The 23,031-nt window shown below is 40.9% G+C and overlaps 1 protein-coding gene across 15 annotated transcripts in view; it reads right to left on the reverse strand.

Annotated features, from left to right (window-relative positions):
- The window catches only part of DMD (dystrophin), a 3,066,377-nt gene that overhangs the window by 1,502,619 nt on the left and 1,540,727 nt on the right, over positions 1-23,031 (reverse strand). For all 15 annotated transcript variants that reach the window (XM_068268325.1, XM_068268327.1, XM_068268324.1 and 12 more), the window contains one exon: positions 16,143-16,296. In XM_068268325.1, coding sequence (XP_068124426.1) covers positions 16,143-16,296 — 154 coding nt within the window. The remainder of the gene's footprint in view (positions 1-16,142; positions 16,297-23,031) is intronic.

The raw sequence follows: 23,031 nt of genomic DNA on the forward strand, positions 1-23,031 counted from the left end.
GAGCGGCCAGGCACATGGCTAATTAATATTCACTGCACTCAGTGAAGTGCAGTGTTTACTTTCTGGAGCGGCCACTCTGTGCAGCGATTGGCCGGCGGGACCACGTGATGCCGCATGCGCACAAGAGTATGCATCACGGCATCACGGACGCCAGAGTGAGCTGCACAACGCGGCTCACTCTGACGTCCACCTTAGAGAGCACCAGGCGTTGCATTAGGGGCACGTTATGCGACCATAACGTCCCCTAAAACGCAACGTCCTGGTGTGTAACCAGCCTAAAGATGTCACCACCTGTGGTAAATTACTGAATGTAAATCGGATGAAGAAAGATTTTACAATGGCTAAATCATTTATAAATTAATATTATTTAAAGAAAATATTCATGCCATTATTTTCAATACAGTTCCTCTTAAATGCACATAAAACTAATTTAGGCAAGATATACAGTATAGCGCTGTTGTATGCCACTTCAAGTAGCTGCTTTTAATTAGCTATGTCCTCATGTTATGTTTTTAAAACATACTTTTTTTACATTTCTGGGTCTGTTCTACAACTAACATCAGAACATGCCTTGTTATTTTTTTGCATTGTTTGTTTCACTGATGTACACCCCTTGCTAGCTTCTTGTACAAGGCTACATAATAGCTCAGTATTTTATAGATAAATGATAATATTAATCCCTTCTTTTACTTGCAATCATAACTAGAATCTCATTATTCCCTTTTATTACATGATAACACAGCTATGGAGTACACACACAACTCCTTCAGTGCTGCTTCACAGTACTTATCCTACTCCCTGAATGCTGTCCAATCTTCATCATCATCATTTAGCTCTATCATCAGTGGCTTTCCCACTTTCAACCCACCCGGTTTGGACATTCCAGTGACCTCAATGAATGCTTTTTACATGCACAAGCTGGAGAGAAATCCCTGATATTGTAGAAGAGACTGGGAAAAGGATCACTTTAGAGAGAAGGAAAAGAAGCCTTGTGTTTACGTTTTCTGTATGAAGCATGAACATCCAGATTGGACTGCTTTTGGGGAATAGAAAAAGCATTGTGATGCAGCACTGAAGGCCTTCTGAAACTACATTTGACTGAACTATGTTTATGGGGTATAACTTCCTGGTAGCTTTTTTTTATCTATGCTAGATGATTTTGGGCACCGAACACAAAGTTTGTACATGCACAAATCAACTGATTCTTAATATGATGTATTTATCTGCTAAGCTATGAGCCACATTCTGTCTCATCTCTTACGTAGAAAAAAAAACACTTCCAACCTACTGTAGAGGTGTGTGTTCATGTAGATAGCACCAAAGATGGCATGCGTGAGGTATACAGAGGAAGTTCATATCTGCCACTCTATCTCTAAAGGTGGCCACACACCGTGCAATTTTAAAATATCTGTACAATTTAAGAATTGCAATACATTTTTCTGACTGATTGGGTAAAAATTGACCACACGTGTGTGTTACATTGGCCAGATATTTTAAATGTTACAGTTATGAAAAAATGATTGAAAACTCTGAGAAAATTGCTTGGAAGTATACAGTATATATACAGAAAGTGACAATCTACCACACACTATTCAATTTTAATTAAAAAAAATGATCAGAAAAATCCAGCACTCCTGATAGACTTTTATCAGAATTCTTGCTTGAATAAAAAAAAAGCTTTTGATTTTTCTGAAAATCTAATCGTTTTTATCGAATTGCCGTACAATCAGATCATTTTATTGTATCGTGTGGGGCCACCTTTAGAGTAAAATTAAGGCCGGAATTAATATCCTTACAATAAAGCCACTTAGGTAGATGCATTATTGATCTTTGGTCTCACTGGTCAAATGCCTGGCCTGCAAAAACCAGGGAGTCAGTGGACTCTGAGTTGAGTCAGCACACTTTATCTGTAAATGCATTCTAGGGCAGTGGTTAAAGGAATCCAGAGACGACATATACTTACCTTTTAATACATACCCGGGGCCTCCTCCAGCCCCATGGGCATGGATTGCTCCCACTCCGCCATCCTCCACTGCCTGCAGCTCCGGTACTGAGTCCCGTAACTTCCTCCAGTCGCGGCCAGTCTGACACAAGTGAAGTGCGCTATTTATGCATCTGTCCAGCAGCCACTGGAGAGAGATGTAAAGAGTGCAATTCCTCTTGAGCAGACTAGCCATGACTGGAGGAAGATACGGGACCCTGTACCGGAGCTGCAGGCAGTGGAGGATGGCGGAGTGGGAGCGATCCATGCCCATGGGGCTGGAGGAGGCCGCGGGTATGTATAAAAAGGTAAGTATATGTCGTCTCTGGTACACTTTAAAGAATTATTCAAGGCAGATGATCATAACAATAACCAGGAGACATGACATTCATTAATGGGATGGATTCACTACTTTTACACAAATCCATGAAAATGCATTCTGCTTATAAAAAGACTTGTACAAGCCACATATTAGGTCAGTAATAATTTTTTGGAAGTAAGTAAGCCTCACCATTAAATAGAAACTTTAATTTACAAAAACACTGCTGCTGCACAAGACTGTCAGCAATTTAATGCTACTAGAATATATATGTATATAGCTGACAATTAACTTTTCTTATAAAATCAAAGTGAAATCCTTGAGTAAATTTTCCCCTTAACCATTTATTATTTTACATCTTAGGTGCTTCAGATGAAGTATTTCTAAGCAAGACTTAATAAATGTTCTCATCTTAATTCAGGTATATTTTAAAGAGCAGAATATATGTTATATAGAAGTATTTATTCTCAGGAATGACTTGATAAAATCCATGTTCAATTGAAGAAAAAAACATCTGCACACCACTCCTGAAAACAATTTACAAGGATCCACTAGTGAAAATAAAAGTAAGTAATTATGCCTTTGATGCCATTTATCACTTCAGTTATATCAGTGTGGCTGTACTTCTGTGTGGATTTCAACAATCCCAATGGAAAAAATGCAACAAACAGGTCTGGGCACCTGATATCTTGATAGCCTCTGACAAAATGCCCAGAGGGAATTGAAATGACTGTCAGGCTGGGGTCATTTTTCACTCACTGCCAATAATGTATCTTGCCCAGTGGTGTCCTATTAGTTGGACTTAAAATGCATTGATGGACTGGTGTCCAAACCTGCTCCTTGCCTGATTTGTCAATTGGATTCCTTGATTAAATCCATGCTTGTGTTGCAATGATGCTAAATTCATTGAGTAGCTGGCCCTTCACACTGTATTTCTCACCTTCTGAATTGCTGCAGATTTTTCTTTCCTTCTGGGAAATCTAGGACTCTGAAATGTGGGCATGGATATTTATAACTCCGGGATTGCTGGTTACTATAATCACTACATTATGTGTACACTATACCACTTAAAAACATTCATCAACAAAACAAGTATATTTCAAATGATAACTAATTAAAAATGGAAAGAAGATAGGAGAGAGTACAAGTTACAATTTTCATAAACAAAAACAGCCAACAATGGTTTTGTCATGCTAATGAAAAGCAGTATACAGTGGCCAAAGGAACTCTAAGTATAATGATTTTACAAGAACACTTGACTTGTTTAATTTTTTGTACTACAAGTTCTGGCTGGCCATATACAGTTGAATCCCAGCCCGGGCACTATCTGCATAGAGTTGATTTGTTCTCCCCATGTCTGCATGAGTTTCCTCCCACATGCCAAAAACATCAAGATTAGTTAACCATTTCAGTCGCCCAGACGTGATCCTCATGTCCAGGCAGCTGCTCTGCTGCGGTCGCCCCCTTGCCCCCGTGCTGTCCCCCAGTAGCCCTGGGATCAGTGAACGGGAACATGGTTCCTGATCACCGATCTGTGTCCCCAGCAGAAAAATCAAAACACTCTTCCTAGAGGCTTCAGTCTTTCTGCAAATAAAATGTTCCGCACTTTGCACATTGCACTTTGCACGTGGCACTTTGCACTTGGCACTTGGCACTTTACACTTGGCACTTTGCATGTGGCACTTTGCACTTTGGACACAATGTGGGCTGCAGGACCGCTGTCTGGCACCTAGGCCTGATGTTAATTGACAGCCATTTTTCTTGGGGGGGGGGGGGTTTAAGTCCCCAGATCATCAATTAGTGTTCCCCTTTGCAAAATAATGATGATACATGCCTCATTGACCCTAAAAACCCCTTTAAAGCAATTTAAAGGGCACTTCCGCTTTTTCTATCCAGATATCTGAATCCGGCCGGATACCCCGGATACTGGGGTCAGATTCAGATTAGAAAATGTTTGATCCAGATATCCGACCCGGATCAGATAGAGGGGTATCCAGATCCGAATTAGTTCCAGATAGTTATAAGTGGTATCCGAGCAGCACTGATTGTATTTTTTTTTATTTTTTTGTATTAAAAATTGTATGTGGGTAATTTTTGGTGTGGGAGATAAACAGCTAATTATAAATGTAAAAAAAAATCTATTTATTTATTAAAAAAATAGATGTGTGTGTAGTTTTACTATTTGGCCACAAGTTGGCCACAGTGAAAAAGTCCTGGAAGCGTGATCGTACGCTTCCAGGAAGAAGAATAAAGACGGGGAACTTTTTGAAACTCAGAAAAACCGCAGCGTCTGATGAGACGCTGTTGGCTTTTCTGCGGGGGGCTTCAATCAATAAAGGGATCTATAATCTTTAATTAATCGCTGGGCTAACCGCCAGCAGCGGGAGCGTGCGCAGGAGCGCGTGCGGCCCTCGGGAATGTGCGCAGCTCAACTGGACGAGAATGTTCGTCCAGTTGGGCTTAAGTGGTTAAACATCCTTGCAAATTCTTGTTCAGGTATTAATTTGTCGATTGATTACTCCCATCATGGATACCCATTAACAAGTACTGCTTTATATCCTTGTAGCATAACAGCACAAAGAACTGTCAGTGTGGGAAAGTACACAATATTCTTGAGCTTTTCCTCTGTCTTATTGCTCAGAAGTAGTATAACAATTGAATGAGCACTCAATGATAGGCTTAAAATACAAGATGCTGCTACAATCATTTCTAAGGGAAAACTATCTATTGCCAGTGCTGTGCACGCTGCATGTGATAATGTATATAGCACTTATACAACAGTTGGCATCCTTCATAAAATAGGGCCCTAAGTGACATTTACTTTAAGCAGCTATTTATTCCCATATTCATTTGAGGCACTCAATTGCATAATGACGTTAAGTGATTCACTGTGGGGAAGAGGAGGTAAAAACATAAATGGGTAATTAACCAATTCTTGCAAATGAGAAGAAAATAGACAAGCCCACAAAGACCACTTTGGATCTGCAAGACTGATGTGGAAATGGCGGGAGTCGGTGGCACACCGTGGCTCAGCTGAGCACAACATTAAAGTCACAATTTGGCAGTTTTGTTGGGAGAAAGCTCATATTCCATAAATCTCTTTGATTTTATTACTCCAAGTGCACTAAGAACATTTTAAACACTTCAGCATGAATATTAAAGACAGTTTCTGAATTGACTAAACCACTGCCATCTGCACTGATTACTCAACATAAAATACAAATACATCTGTTTCATTAGTTCAAGGTTTGCTTTATGTAATTTTACTAACGCTACACAAACCAACTGTGTGCAATTAGAGATGTTCAAATATTATGTTCCATTTGTGTGCGCTGCATGATGCCGCCGAAAGGAATAATGTTTAAGTGAATTTCCATGCCACGCGAAAAGGCTATTTGACGTATATATCATTCATTTATATGGTTCAGTCCTAATCTGGTGAGCGCAATTATAATGTTCTTATCATTTTCAAATCTAATTTCCTATGCTAGGGGTTCTGCCAAGACATGACTTTCCTAGCAGGTTGTTTAGTCTAGTGCACGGTAAGCTCTCAGCATAATTAATACATTGCATAGTCATTGCCCCCTAGAGTTCTAGCATGTTCACTTCTCTAATGCAATAAGCCGGTGACTTCCAGAATGTCAGAGAGCATCCTACTTTCCATTAGTCGCTGCCATTGTTTTCATTTACAAAATGACTTTCATCTAATCAAATTAACTGGCAGACAATGTAAAATGTGTTTTGAGAGGTTCTGAAGTTGGCACACACAGACGCTGCCTGTCACTGGCTTATCATATATTTCTTGCAATTTTAAACAGTTTAATGAATTCCAAAAAGGAAACAGAATCGGTAGTTGCGACGCCACTGGTTTATCTCTTAGAAATAAATGGTTAAACAAAATACATATGGCACAATTAGAGTGTCTAGAATATATAATCTGCTAATGTCCTGTCAGCATGTTATTCCTGTATGAGCAGAATTTTTCCATCCCCACTCAGGCTAAGATCCTGCTCTCCGTAGACAGAAATTGGGAAGTAGCACCCACCCACTGGATGAATATTTAAAACTTGGAAAATACATAAGCGCCAGCAGGGGCGTAACTAGGCCCCACCGGGCCCCCCTGAAGAAATTTTGAGTGGCCCCCCGGGGCCGTTTTGGGGGGCGCGAGGGGTCGCAGCATGAGGGGAAAGCCATGGCCACACTCGGCGGGGAAGGGGGACATTCCCCAATCTCACCTTATGGCTCTCCCCTCTGCGCTCTCCTCCAGATTAAATTACTGTCTGGGTAGCTATATACCTTCCGTGCGCTTCAGCGTGCGTTCCTCTCTCTAGTCTCTGATGCGACTTCATGTATAAACAGGAAGTCGCGTCAGCGACTAGAGAGAGGAACGCACGCTGGAGCGCACGGAAGGTATGTAGCTGCCGCTGCCCAGACACTGCCTGCCGCTACCCAGACAGTAATTTAAGCTGGAGGGGAGCACAGAGGGTAGAGCCCCGAGGTGAGGGGGGGGGGGGAACGTCCCCCCTCCCCGCCGAGTGTGGCCATGGCTTTCCCCTCATTCCTTACTCCAAATATCTGCAATGCGTTTTGCGGGTCTGACACCCACTTCTTCAGGCAAACATACAAGCAGGAGCAAGTGCAAGAGTGTCTATATGTATATAGCGCCTCTGAGGTGCTATATACATTTACAAAATTAAGAGCAAAGGTTTGAAGCAAGTAGAGAGGGTCAATGTCAGAGTTAGAAACAGTGGCATAGCAATAGAGGTTGCAGAGGTAGCGCCCGCATCGGGGCCCTTGGGTCATTGGGGCCCTGAGGGGCCCTCCCTCAAGCACAATATTATCTCTTTATTGGTCCTGTACTGGTAATAATCACTTCTATAGATGCTTTTAGTAGTAATCATTAACAAATTGTTTCCCATACCCTGCTTGCACCTCTGACACTGTGGAAATCCTTGGTAGGTTTTAGTGCGCCATATCAATTGTTATGTATAGAGTGCCCCATGTAAAATTTGCACCGGGGCCCTTAACTATGCCACTGGTCTGAAGGTTAGGTGCCATGAAGATGATAACATGGGGGGGGGTAGGTGTCAGGGAGTGGTTGACATTGAGGGGAGGTTTAAGATAGACAGATAAGACTTGGGTTACAGTGTTAAGAGAAGTGGTTAAAGTTTGGCACCAATGAACAAGGTTATCATGAATTAGTATTTTTATAGTGTTGACATCTTCCACAGTGCTTTTACAATGTATATGGTCTTGTCACTAACTGTCCTTCAGAGTAGCTCACAGTCTATACCCTACTATAGTCATTTGTCCATCGTAGTCTAGAGCCAATGTGGGGGAAGCCAATTAACGTATCTGTATGTTTTTGTTCACCTCTATACAGATGCCACATTCTAAGTCATACTCCTTTTACACAGATAAGCAAAGGCAAAACCTTAAGATGAATATAAGCATGACTTTACAAACTACCATAAGCCTTTCAACAGACACTATGTGTGCACCATTACTTCCATATAAGAAATGCAGCCATTATGTCCCCAAAAAACAACTGCAGTCATAATGCCACCAGTTACATTAACTGCAGCCATAATGTCCACATCCCAATGCAAGCTTAAACAGACAGACCTGGTGCAAGACAGCAGAACACTTGAGGGAGCATGCTAACAAAACCCACTAAGTATTTCCACACTTCTAACTGACCCCTGCACCAGGTTGGGAAAGGAAAGAGGGCCTCAGCTTTACCATCCATAACCCCTAACCTCAATGTCCCTAAAGAGCTTGGGTCTCAGACAGTTACCCTGTTTGCCCCAATAGAGGCAACAGACAGTACTGTTTCCAAGCCCCTGCTTTGTCACACAGGGGGAAAGCCATACACCTCCTCCTATCCTTGTCGGTATAAGGGGCAGAGGTAGTAGAGAGGTTTTAAAATAATGGCAGAATGAAGGAGAAAATAAAGCTGCTCTTAATGAAGTCTTCATATTAAACCTTATTGTAACTGCAGTTCAGGTCAACTGTAAATTCAAGTTGGGTTTGCCAGATAACTGAACACTTATAATCTCCAATGGTCTCCAACTAGTAGAACCTTAGTTAATCAGTTCCAAAGCAGAATTTAATGCATGGTAATAATTCAAATGATTCATATTTCAGTGCAGAACACATACTCAGAATTAAACTATGTATAACATCGTACAAAATGTGATTCAAATGCTGAACTCTCAGCATCAAAAATACACCCAGACCTAGAATTTCAGATTTAGCGCTACCCTTTTGAATTACCAATCAGCTCAACATGTCTTAAGTGACATTAACATTTAAGTTATGAAGCTATCAGATGGACAGAGCAGCAAAAACTTGACAGCACCATCTTCCTGGAAGATAAAATAAACCCGCATTTGCTTCAGCTAGCCAACAAACACATGAAGTGGAAAACTAGTTTGGATTGGAGTTGGCCTACATAGGAAAATGAATGTCAGTTATTTACTTGAAGTCATGCAAATCTCCATTCCATCACTTCAACTGCATAAACCCTCCTTGTACTGATTAACAAAGTACAGAAGGCTCTTTCTCAAATACTCAAATATATTAAAACAAACAAGCTTCCTTAATAAAAAAATGCACTCAACAATAGAGGATTAGGCTTATCTGAACTTCATAGAGCTGTCTCGGAATGATTTTTCCCTGCTTGGATCACAAGGTCATATGCATACTTGTGAAAGCACTTCCAGAAAAGCCTTTAATTTGAAAAGATGGTATGCAATACTGCAAGATCAAATAACAACAATCAGTTCAACTAATAAAAGGCTGTAATATTCAGCGCTTTTTCATGCTTAACCTCATAAAGATTTGTTATCCTACTCAATCCATCACAGCACTGCAAAAACTGGAAGTTGTGTTCCATGCTCTCTGAAACTTGTTTATTGGAATCTAAAGTATTTGGCAAGATAAATATAAAAGAGAACTAGATTCATAGTATACACAGAGACTTCATGTAAGTGCATTTCGCTGGTTCTACGTCAATGAATTCAACATAAAAAAACCATTTGAACATGTATTTTTAAAGAGGAGCTTTAGTGAATAAAGCTTAATGAATAAACTGACTTATTTTTACCAATATTACCTTATAAATGATTTAGTTCATGATTGCCGGTTGTAAAATCTTTCCTCTCCTCGATTTACATTCTTAATTTTATCAAGAAAGAAGACATCTTTCCTGATGGCATAAGTATCACTGTGGATTGCCTGTTTATTGTGTGTTCCAAACAATAACAACAAAAATAACATTTCTATAGTGCTTTCCTCCCATAGGACACATTGGGCTTGATTTACTAAAGCGTGCTAACACATAGCATGACAGTGATAAGCCACTTTGCACGTGATATTATGCGTGCAAAGGTTTGCGCGCATAAAGGTATGACTTTGCGCGAACAGTGTTACGCTTTGTGTGCAAAGTATCATTATCACATGCTAAGTATCATTATCACGTGAAGTCACTGCAGATCACGCGAACGGTATGTTGATAATTAATTATTACTGTATACAGTACATTACACGTTAAACTTTACGTGCGCCGTATCACATTAATTCACATGTTAATGTAAGCGCCATTGTTGATTTCATTGCCAAACTCTTATGATTGCGTGAAGCTTTCAATGGCATTCCGCACTTAGTGCGTGAACCGTAATGTCGTTCACGCAATAAAACGTAACATGCGAACAGTGATAACGGTTTGCGCGCATAATGGTTTGCGGGCTCGTTTGCACATGCAAAGCCTTTACACGTGATAACTGAGTTATCATGCTTTAGTGAATCAAGCCCATTGTGTGTTCCAAAGTTAGTAGAAATAACACCTGGTCGTCTAGCGATAGCCTCCTCATGGAAAAATATTGCTCTGCCTTCGCTGAAGTTAAGCTCAAGATAGAATGGACTAAGGATATGGAACGAATCACAACTTTTTTACGAGACATCGAACCACATTTCCGTAAAATATGGGACCCTTGGACCTTGTCCTTTCCCGACTATATTCCCCACTAATTTCTGAAGACTACTCTCCTTCTTTCCTTATACCCATGTGTAGGGTGGCAAGTAAATCATGGTTTGGGCCTAAAAAATGCTATAATTTTCAGATGCTACAGTCCCATAGATTCTCTATTCTATTACTAGGCCTCTGCAGTTACTCTTGTTTTGACTACTATCTTTCTTCCTCAAAATTAGTATGGCCAACTACTCATGTTCTCCGCACTCCAGATACGAACCTTACTATGTGTATGCAACAACCATTAGTGCTATGCGTCCTGTTATTCCCTCCCCACCCCTTCTTTTTTCCTTTCTGGTTTCCAGGTTGTAATTCCACAGTTTGTCTTAGCCTATTTGCTCCAATATTCTCATTACAATTTTAACAGACGAACAGGACTATAAGGACTCACTACCTCACAGTAGTTTTATCCAACTTCCTGGACAAAACACTCTCTATATAAACCCCATCCAAGTATATGTACCAAGGACTTTTCTTTGCTATATTATTATTTCCCTCACTATTATTAGCAACTTTCATATTTTCTTATTGAGGTTTTGACTCTTGTTAAAGTCAGTTTTGAATATTGATGCCTTACCTGTTTACTAATATTCATAATATGTTTGTTATGAAAAACTTTATTATTTAATAAACAATAGTGAAACAAAAAAAAAAGAAATAACACCTGGTCTCCTAGCATGCTCTAGGAGGAGAATTCTGCATAGCAAAACAGTCTAATAGCGTTGTGAAATCTGCACCCCTGTGGAAAAAACAAAAGGGGAAAAATGGAGTGCCAAGACCGGGCTGTCCTTGAGTACCACTTGGACAGTAATGTAATGGACTAAACAATTAGTTTGGCACCTCCTTATAATAAGCTCTGTATAGTAAAACATGGATCATTAATTCATAAAGTTAAAATGATTATAAAAGAGAAGGGGACTGTGTCTCAGCAACAGTTCTATTTCAGGCAGTCACCCTTTCATCAAGCTTAATAGTCCCTGTTCAGCTTATTAAAAACAGCTCATTATTACAAGGAGGTGCCAAACTAATTTTTGGGTCCATAACTAAACAGCCTAGGCAAAACATCACTGGGAGGGTGGGTTTACATTCCAGTCTACAGGTATATATAGATGTAGGAAGTAGGAAGTGCTTCTGATGCTGAAACCAAGATAATTAATAGAAAAGTAGGTATCCTGAATAATTGAGTACATTATACTATCAATCACTAGGGTGCCTCTTTAAGAAGTTACTTACATTTTGTAACAATGTAAAATACTTACAGTTGCTCTAGAATGTTAACTGGCCAAAGGACATAGGACCTGCTTTACATTTACTTTCACAGAATGAAAACAAACACAGATTATTTTACTGTGTACTATAAACTAGCTAATGAAAATGTACTCCTATCAGTTATAGCACATTTCTCACTTTATTAACAAGAGGCTGTCATTACATTGCTGTTCTCTAGCCCCTAGTCATATCTAATCCTCTTGTTGAACTATAAAAATATCGACAAACAAATGAAGAATTCAAGCCCTGGGGTAATGCAAAATGTTTTCAGGCCATCGGGGAAATACAATGCCTCCAGCCAGTACTGCGTCTTCTCTAGAGTAGCAGTAGTGTTTTACCAATTTTCATCTTGAATTTGGATGTTTCTAAAGTAATGAAGGCATTTAGGTTATTAAGCATTTAAGATCAGCAATGGCGTGATTCCATGTGTAACATTTCATATGTGAAACGCATTGCTGTGCTTTTATTATTGCCAGTGTACCTATGCACATTAAAGTGAACCTCCAGACTAAAAATATACTCAGCAGCACTGAAAAGGCTTTGTGTTTCTTTAACAGTTTCACAGCAATGGCATCAGAACTTTGTTTTTCTTTTCCAAGCCTCCTTTTTGGCTGCAGTGCTGCACATAAGCTAAGCTCCGCCCCATCAAAGAAAACTGCCCGGGCATTTTTCCCCATGATACTGTGCAAAGCATGATGGGATTTCTGATGTTGTTGTTCTCATTGACTAGTAACCGGGAGGGGTGATCAGGACACAGAACAGTTGGAACTGTGGCTCATGCTCCCTGTCACCTTCTTTCCACCAAAAAGATTTTTTTAAAATGTTTTAACCCTTTTCAAATCTAGATTTTTCCCTGGGACTTTTGGCGTCTATGCCACTCATCCATGCCCCCCTCCAGGTGTTAGACCCCTTGAAACATCTTTTCCATCACTTTTGTGGCCAGCATAAATGTTTCTATTTTTCAAAGTTCGCATCCCCATTAAAGTCTATTGCGGTTCGCAAAAGTTTGCGTGAACCGAACTTTTGCGGAAGTTTGCATTCGTGGTTTGCGAACCGAAAATGGAAGGTTTGGGCCATCTCTATTTCTGTACAGGTAAGGTGAGAACCAATGTTATTCAATTGGCTAGGGCACACTTGAATGTGTTTTCCTCATGCAGATAAAAACAGACAGCAGTGAAGCACTGCATGCACAACGCTGTACACAAGACCCTGCTGAACACTGAATAGGGACTGTCTACAAATCTTTGTCTGCAAAACTTTGTATGATTCCTTATCAATGGCTGAGCAGATGCAGTCATTAGAATAATTGTGCAGAGAGCAGAACGTTTTTTTCTTTTCTTGCCCTTAGTTGTCAGTCTCTCATGATGGGGCCCTCTGTGACTTCTGGGCCCCCCTGAAGCTGCATCCCTTGCAGGGTCTATTGTAATGCTTCTGAACAATACTCTGCTCTTAGAAATTCCTCATCTCAGCTGCATTATATTGTGCCACGATCATCGCCAGAATATCCTCCCCTGCCTCTAATACAGGTAGCCATTCTAGCGTACACTTAAAAATGATGTGAGGTAAATTGGGGGTGAGAAGTTGCCAATAGCAGAATATGAGTAATGTCACCAATATTTCACCATCATCTTATCCCATCCTCCCCTATCTACACCTAACATTAACCTCCCCCCTACCTACACCTAAAACTAACCATTAACCCCCCCAGCATTCAAATAAACTGTAACTGAGCAACCAACACCATTTCCAGAGCCAAAATCAACCTCCCAGCATTCGATTATACTACAGCTGAGGCCTATTACCCGAACCCTATGTGCATTTGAACTGCCATAGCTGAATGACTCTCATCTGAAGCGCAAGAACCAAATGCAGCTCAGCTACATTGTAGCTGGCCACCAATTGCTGCAGCACTGCTTTCTGTAGCCAGAGGTCTGCTGTATAATAGCTGAACTACTGCTGCAGTCACCGGCACCGCCACATTCCCTGCCACTAGCTGGAGTTTATCTATATAATAGCTGAACTTTATCCCCTCTGGCACTCAAATTACCCTGCAAGCGTCACCATTGCTTATAATTACATGAGCCTATGGCAGTGCCCAATTGATCAGGCATATATCTCACCCAATTCACCTGATCCGACCATTCTACTTACACTGCAGCACAATGCATGGGAAGGGAGTAAGAGCTCTGTCGACTCTCCCCCCCTCACCTTGCTGCCATAGGTCACTGTGCATCTTCATGCATATATGTATAAGACATTTTGTCACAATAAACTGTTCTTAATATAGCTGCGTATTTACAGTGGAAAATTTCCTCCAGCTGAATAAAAAGTAGATGCTTGAATACATAGTGTAATAAATATGTCTTTACAAAATACAATTTGCTTGGTTTCTTTCTTCTTTTGGCCTTGTGCAGAAATTTTGTAAAGTGATGTAGAAAATATTGCTTTGCAACATGACGGGAATTGTTACCTGTGAAATGATACATTTTGTTCATTTTCCAGGGTGTGTAGTGTGCATTGTGTAATGTTCTATTCTCTTATGTTATTTGCATTCAACTAAGCAATGCTGAAAAAGTGTGCCCTGACTGGGGGTAGGACTTCAGAGTAGTGTTGGTGTTCAAATTCAGCATATGGAATTTGGAAACTCCCAAACACCACACTTCAGCACCATTTCAGTACCGAACAAGCAGACAAGATCAGAGGAAGTTCATAACTTCAGCTCCATGCCACATTTCACGGGACTCCAATACTTCTTCATTCTGGGTTTGAAAGGAGGAAGTATCAGAGCCAAGTGAAACATCATAAAGTGCAAGTGGTGAACTCCCCCTGGCCTACATTGAAATCTCCTGGATCCCTGAATTGTGGAATAAAGCCCCACTCCATGTACCAATGGTTTCCAAAAATGGCATAGTCTCTCAGTTGCAAAGCTTGTTTTCTGTTTCTAAGCTACTTGATCATCTGATGTTAAAAAAAAAGTGCCTGATAAGGAGTCCAGATATTTGGTGTTTTCTACACCACATACTGTTATCGCTACAGGCTGCAATCTTCTTTTTTTGTTTTTAGAGAGAGATTTAGCCTTGGCCTTCCCATTTGCAGCCTAAACAATGAGATAAATCATGACCAGCAACAGCCTCATCCATAAACCCAGAGACATAAACTCAGTTCCTGTATTCTGTTGCATTTGCCCTTTGATCCAAGTTTCAAAAGTGAAGTTTTAGCCACAAAAGTCTAATTTCACACTTTAGCACTCTGATTGCTAAGTCACTAAGAGGACTTAGCAAGATCTGTACCCAAGGATGTACATAAACAGATATTTTTTTTTTCATAATTTGTTTAATTCTTCAATGCAAAGCAGTATCTCAGAGCTACACTGATCAGTGGGTGTCAGCGGCAGTAATTCACCCACTCACCTGCCACCTGTAAATCATTGCATCATGCAAAAACTGTGGTGGCATTTATTTTCTAAGGTGTTCTGAAGCTCTGTGGTTGAAGAGCTTCAAAACATTTCCAATCTTGCTGTAGGGTGGGTGGTAGAGTTTCAGAACTCTAATGTATAACACTTCCGATCTTGTCATGGGGTGGGGGGTGTTGGGGGTAGAGTTTCAGAACTCTAATCAGTGGCGTAGCTAAGGAGCTGTGGGCCCCGATGCAAGTTTTATAATGGGGCCCCCCAAGCACTCTATACATAACAATTGATACGGCGCACCAAAACCTGCCAATGGCATCCACAGTGCCAGAGGTGCAAGAAGGGGATGGGGAACAGCTTGTTAATGATTATTACTATTCAAAGTATCTATAGAAGTGATTATTATGAGCACAGGACCAATAGAGAGCTACTACTGTAGTTGAGGGAGGGTCCTTCAGGGCCCCTCTGGCTCAAGGGCCCCGATGCGGTCGCTACCTCTGCAACCCCTATTGCTACGCCCCTGACTCTAATGCATAACACTTCCGATCTTGTCATGGGGTAGAGTTTTATAACTCTAATGATTTACGGGTGGTGGATGACTTACTGCTGTTGCCACCAGCTGATCCTTTCAGCTTAAAAAAATTCAACTTCAATGATGTGAGGAAACATACATACAATATCCTGGATAACTGAGTAGATCTCTATAGAACACAGTACAAATCCAGAAGAAGCAGAAAGCAGGATACAACAGCTGGATGAGAAAAGGTTGCCACAAAATACTGTGTTGTGAGTTTCTTACAAATACCGCCATTACATTATGATTTTTTTCACTAACTTTTTGTAAAATACTAAGCAATAAGTAAACATGCATAAAACAATAAACAATTTTTGCTTGGCATTCTGCCTTATTTACTAACTTCAATAAACAAAACTCTGCAAGATTGCTAGAGCAGCATGAGGTTTTTGAGGGAAATTTACTTTACCAAATGAAATGTAAAAAAAATCACTAAGATCAAATAAAAATAAACCTGCCAAGTAACAAAAACTGCCAGTGAAGCCAATACTCATGTTAACATGTCATTCCTTTAACTATGCCAGATTAGGAGGAATAAAAAACTGCATTTGCTTGTCCTACCTTTACCCTTTGCTGATGCTGTCTTGCTTTCTCTGGATCCCTTGTTTCACCTTGAGAATCAGAAAGAACTGCCTCTGCTTCCGTTAACCACTGGTTGAGGTTATTCATGTCATCCTGCAGCTTCATCCACTTACCCAGAGATCTGTCAAACCTCCTAAAGATCACACAAAGTATATGTTGTAAGGCACAGAGAAACTAATTCAAAAACAATTCATAACAATTTAATCAATCAGAGCTTTAAATATGTTGAAGAAGATACTATAAGTATAAATGCATCATGATACTTTTGCAAAAACATATTATGTACTAGAGAGAAAACCAATTTTTCTTGTCCGGTAAAGTTTTTGCTTGTAGATTTGTAAAACTCAACATCCACCTAAAGTTTTAAAACCAGGGAATCATGAATGGTTAGATTTAGCAGTGTTCTGTCTCTTTTTGTGTTTGGAGTATGAGGAGAGAGTAGAACAGAAAAGTGATTGTGTTGAAACAAGTTAGAGTGAGGTAGACTTTAGTCTAATTTTTAACCTTACAGAGCGTCATACAGCGCTTGCCACTTTGATAGTGCATTCTATTTGCTTCATAGAAGCAGAATGGCAAAACTATTTTACACACAAAAAACACACACAAAAAACGGTCTGTTTTTCATGGATTACACATTGCAAAAATGAAACAAAAATGATCCAAACCACTTATTCCTCCTGTGTCTTTTACTGGTAGTAATCATTTACTAACCATGACCTCCCAGATACACACACCATAGCCTTTAAAAGAGTACTGTAGGGGGATAGGTGGAAAAGAGTTGAACTTACCTGGGGCTTTTAATGGTCCCCTGCAGAGGTCCTGTGCCTACGCAGCCACCACTGCACATGCGCGGCTGCGTCCTTGCTCCTGATGATGTCACCGGGAGTATACTGCGCAGGCCCAGTATGGTCTACGCCTGTGCCGTATGCTCCCGGTGACGTCAGGGGGAGTGAAGACATGGCCCCGCAGGTGCAATCGTTTTCCAACTTTAAAGTCGCAAATTCCAGAAATGTATCGGAGGCCGGGACCAGAACATCAGTGAGCACAAGATGTCTATGGGGGACCGTTAGAAGCCCCAGGTAAGTTGAACTCTTTTTCCGCCTATCCCCCTACAGTAGTTCTTTAATTTAACCTTAAACCTTTTTTCATGTAATCTGGGATAGGTGGCAGGAATGTTAATCACTATCTGTACCACTTTTAGTAGTTGCTTGCTTAGCTCCTCCCATCCGGAATCTAAATATGTGCATGATAACCAGGGCTCTCATGCTGTGTGTATGATGACCCTCCAGCATTGTTCACTGTATTACTCCAATATTGTGCTGTAGATTATATCCCATGTAATAAAACCCTACTGTCTCTGTGTCCCATGTCCCTGTGAGTGTCCCATCTGCGCTCTGCGCATGTGCAGGGATGCAGAGACAGTGAGGGGGAATGTCGCGAGTCGCATGGCCAAGGGGCAGGCCGGCCGGGCTGGCATGCGCACGAGACGGGCGCGTGCGCGGCATGATCGGGTAAGCGCGCGCAGCTATTGTGAGTGCGCATGCTCAATGAAGACCTAGCCCGTTTTAAAATGGGCTTAGGTCCACTGGTAATGATATAAATGTCTAATCATTGTTATGACCTCATATAGCTAGATGGTACAATTGTTATCTTTACTTTGCAACCTTTAAACAGTTATAATGAAGCACTATACGTACAATGTAATGATTCCTATCACTGTCTACAGCCATTATCAAATAATACCCTAATTGCATGATTATCACATGCTGTTAGTGTGCAATATGTGCTTCAATAAAACTTTTTTTTTTTGGGGGGGGGGGGACCTTAAACCTTTTACTCACAAATGCCCAATATAAAGTTAAGCCCTCATATTTAGTATAAGCTTCACTTAAGACCTTTAAATGATCCCTAACTCTATTATTATTATTTTTTTACTCCATGGTCAACTAACTTAGTAGTTTCCTGTAACTCGAACACTGAAATAAAGCCTTATACTAACTTCCCTAACCTTTCCTGACCTTCCTAACTGCAGCTATTGGCAATATTTGGATGAAAAGTCTCAATAATTGCTCCATTATTGATCCATGCATGCTCTGAGCTGAGTTCACCAACCCCACAAATAACTGCTTTTGGGGTTTTAAAGCCCTCTTATGAATACATTTAGAGAACGTGATACAGTTTAGATCATTATCCCTCATGCTGTTCATAGTCCCTTGAAACTACCTGTAAACTTAAGATTGTGCATACACAATCATCTTTATGTAGGCACAGTCTCAGTGCATCCATGTCCCTAAGAAAACAAGTTATGTAATTGTTCCTAAGTGAAGGAACACTGTGCAAGAAAATGGCCTATTATCCATAATGTGTTTTACAAAGGTTCCCTGTGAATAATCATAATGAATTCATAGACAGTGCCTTTCTCTCTGTTAGGAATGCATGCAAGTATTACATCTATAAATAACTGACATGACATTATGCGAGTAAACTGATCATTCGCCTAGCAGAGATGTGATCAGCAGACCTGCTTTCCCTACCATACAAGCTTATGAGATCAGCTATGCATTGTTTACTAGTCTACAACTACATTTTTGACAAGCATGACATTATGCAAAGCCTAAACTTGGTTATTTGTCACATATCATGGTAAAATCATATTGTTATTCCTCTCATTGTACATATAACAGGTCTTAAGCAGAGGTGATATTTTGAGTGCCCGGGGCTCTGAAAGGAAAGAAGCAAATATTTTTATTTTGGAACTAAACAAGTACAAACAAGTTAGAAGCATAGCACACTAAAAAAAAGGTAGTATTCAGTTATACATTATTTGGAAAAGGGCTATGTTCTGTTCATCTCTAAAGTAAATTTGCAAAATCACAAGTACCAAAGACCAGCTGATTGTCTTCCAAAAGTAAAAAATTAAGAAAGAGCCCCAGCTTAGTTTTTTTCTAAATTGGTGTCAATATCTAAACCTTGGATTATAGCAAGAAAAAATTAATGAATACGTGATGTTTGCAGGTTCACAGGGTGTGGTCTGATGCATGTACAAGATGGAGGGAGATATTGGAATTCTTGAAACACCACCTGATTGCACTGCTCACTATGGGGCCAGAAGCCAAACATCACAAAACAGGCTCCAAAGATGCAGGAAACTAAAAAGAATCAGCTGATAAATGGCAGATCTTCAGCTCCCAGTTCTCCAGCAGCATTGGGTATGTATAATGTTGGTAACTTCCAACTATTCCATTAGACCCATTAGCTTGGGAGTATGGGGGGAGAGCTGGCAAAGGAAGGAGACAGAAAACTAGCCTGTCTGTATGTCACTGCTTACATATTTTATTTCTTACAGGTTGTGCCTTCTGAATGTGTATACCTGAGATGGAGAAAATACTGACATGGCTTGTTCTGGCTAATGCTGGACAGAAAAACACAAATGCAGGGTTACAACTAACTAATGCAATCATCTCTCTTCCAGTGGTCTTGAAAAAGTGAGGGGCCATAGAGACACCAAAACGGCCGACAAATCTGCAGTTGAAAAAGTACTAAAAAGGCACCATACTAAAAAAGGCGAAGTACTAAAAAGGCAACGTACTAAAAAGTACTGTCAAAATCACAGCCTATATTGGGCAATAAGTGAACAAGTAGGTCTGCAGCCGGTGGTGGTGGTGGGAGAGGGGTTTGTAGAATAAACACAAAGCACAGGGGAAGAGCCCAGAATACAGCCCCATAAAGTCATCTCAAAACTGTGAAGTAGCCAAAAATTAAGATTATAGACAAATGTTACAGAGGAAGATATTTAGGTGTAAGGCAACAATATCTCCCATTAAGGCCTAGTGGCAGATCTTGTGCACACAATGAAGATCTGGCATTCTGTGACCTTCAGGGTGGCCAGACTGGAGACAGAGCCAGAGCCTGACTCATTTCTGGTGAAGTAGTAAGTAGCCTGGTGCCATCCTAAAGGGAAGCAATCACCTGATTAATGCCATATTGTAGGATACCAGAAACTTAAACGGGAAACCCCAGAGGTAAAGACTTTTGGGCCTTGGAGAGAGCTAAAATTATATTCCTCATCTCTTGCCTTTTCTCAAGCATGATAGGTGAAATGTCTTGGTATATTTGGATGTGATGCCCCTCATACTCCAAATCAGGATGAGATTGTGCTTTTTACAAGATTTTCTCCATGATAAGAATGTCCTTTAAAAAAAGCACTACATCTCTGGGTGGTTGGTCTGGGTTCTAAGTTCCCTATGGATTCTGTTGCATACAAATGTCTCAGTAGTCTCATCGGGTAATAAAGAACTGAAAATGGTATGCAAGTGGTCAAGTCGTAGTAAGATTTTGAGAAAACTCTGATATAGAGGTTATTCCTCCAGTTACGATTGTCCAGATCTTCCAATTGGAGCTGTAGTGTGTATACCGAGTCCCTTAGGCTGTTGTGCTCAGATTTGAGCTCTTTGTGAGACAGCAGTCGTTCATCATGCTTCATCTCTAGCAGATCAGTCCTGCTACCCAAAGCAGAAATTTCCCACATCAGCGTTGCTTCCACACAGTGTACCGTAGTTCAGACTTGGCGTGCCAGCTTATTGTACATGTGTTCCAAGTTGTCCTTGAGGTCTTGCTTGCTGAGGCCCTTCTGTTTTTGGATTGCTACCGGTCCAGACCTCCATTAGAGAAGGACTCATGTGATCTTTGCCTGTACCTGAACATGTACCCGAGGCAGAGCAGTAGGTGCAGAAGGGACAATGAGAAATATTCCCTGCTGCATGACTTGCATCTGTGCTCTCTCTGCGCCGTTCTCTGCTGATGCCCCCGCTCCGTGCTATGACTCTTGAAATTGCAGACAAACAGTTTGTTAGGAATCTAAGAGGGTAAGGAGAGGCACTCCTGCAAAATGCAACCTCTGGCATTAGGAATGCCCCTGTTCCTCCTCTCAATGACCCTTCACCATCTTTATTCCACCCCTTCCTCCCCGCCTTTTCCTCACTTTACTAAGCTCCGTACTCTCGGATGAGAGCACAGAGCTCTGTATGCAGCGCCGTGACTCCCTGACCTCCTGGAAAATGAAACTAAACCATTAAAGGCTGCAGGAGTGGCAGTGATTAACACTACCTGATCCAGCTTGCACCCTGGATCAGGCGGTACATCATTTTTTAATTGGACAAAGATGGCTACTAGGACAAGGACGACAATCTTTAAATTGTCTGTTAATACTAAAATTCAGGGGGGGCGTGGTTTGCACACGGTGGAAGATGGAAGCCTAAGTTCAGAGCTCCTGCAGAGACTCACAAATCCCCGCAGCTAACACCCTTCCAGCGCTATGCTATCGAACCAAAAACATCCAGGAAGCTTCACAGACACCCAGAGAACAAAAGGTGTGCAGCCAAGCAGAAACATTCCAGACATATTTCGCTTGCAGAAGACGGACAACTCCAGGCGTGAGACATCTAAGATGATGCAGACACCTGCACCAGCAGAAGGCCCGCAGACCAGCTCTGCTACAGAACCTCTGGTGAGCCATGCTGACATGTTTGCTTATATTAAACAACTTCCTCCGATGTCTGACATGAACAACTTAGCTGCAGACATTAAAAACAGTATGATGGGTGCAGTGTATGAGCTCAAGGAGGATGTACAGGGCCTAGTGAAGCAGACTGAGGATGCAGAGAGGGCGGGAGATAATAGAGATGCAGCCATTGAGGAACTACAGCAAGCAACAGTTTCTCATAACTTGCATTTAATTGAGATAAACAGACATATGGAAGACCTAGATAATAGGGGACGACGACACAACATCCGTGTGAAAGGCGTACCAGAGTCTGTGCAGCCCAGCGACATTAACTCTGCCCTCCTTTCTATCTTTAACAGTCTGCTGGACAGGCCTAAGGACACTGCCATAGACATAGAACGTGCTCACAGAGCTTTAAAGCCGCATGGTGCAGATGGCGAAACTCCTAGAGACATTGTTTGCTGTTTGGTTAATTTCATGCTAAAAGAAGAAATAATGCAAAAAGCAAGGGAACAGGACACTATAATGTTTAATGAAACAGAAATCAAATTATACCAAGACCTCTCACAGATCACATTAAGGAATAGGAGAGCCCTTGCTCCCTTACTCACTGAGCTCCGCTCACACAGCATCACGTACAAATGTACATTTCCTTTCGGTCTGCAGGCCTCACGAGATGGGCGCATAGCGGTTCTGCGTCTTCCGGGTGATGTTCACAAGTTCTGCAAAATCCTACGTATATCCTCTGTTGATTTACCTGACTTTTACGCAGATTTCCGTCTACCCGTAATCATGGGACACATGTTTAATGAAGGAACCATCATCCCAGCAGGAGATATTGTCAGATCAGACTAGAATCGAAAAAGTCAAATCTGCTATCAGTCACTATTTCCATAGTAATGGTCAGCAAGATGAAAATCCCCTCTTAGTATGGGAGGCACACAAACCAGTAATTAGGGGAATGCTTATAGCTATGGGTTCCCAAGTTAAAAAGGAGAGAGATGCTGGTATTACTCATCAAATCGAAAAAGTAAAGACACTAGAAGACACACATAAGCACTCTTTATCTCAGACAGACTATGAGGAGTTGCAGGTTGCTAGAGAGCGATTACTCAAATTGTTATACTACAGAGCTAACCATAGTTTCTCTATGAGGAAGAAATCCTTCTATGTGGAAGGTAATAAACCAGGCAAATTATTAGCAAGATTACTACGTAATCGTAAAATGGAACTTCAGGTCTCGTGTATCAAAAAGAAAGATCAGAATAAAACATACAAATTGCAGGAGATAGCAGACCAATTTGCGAAATTCTACTCTGATTTGTACAATCTCCCACAAAATGTAGATACTCAGTCTTACTCCCA

Source organism: Hyperolius riggenbachi, chromosome 2, assembly GCF_040937935.1.
Source record: "Hyperolius riggenbachi isolate aHypRig1 chromosome 2, aHypRig1.pri, whole genome shotgun sequence".
Lineage (NCBI taxonomy): Eukaryota > Metazoa > Chordata > Amphibia > Anura > Hyperoliidae > Hyperolius > Hyperolius riggenbachi.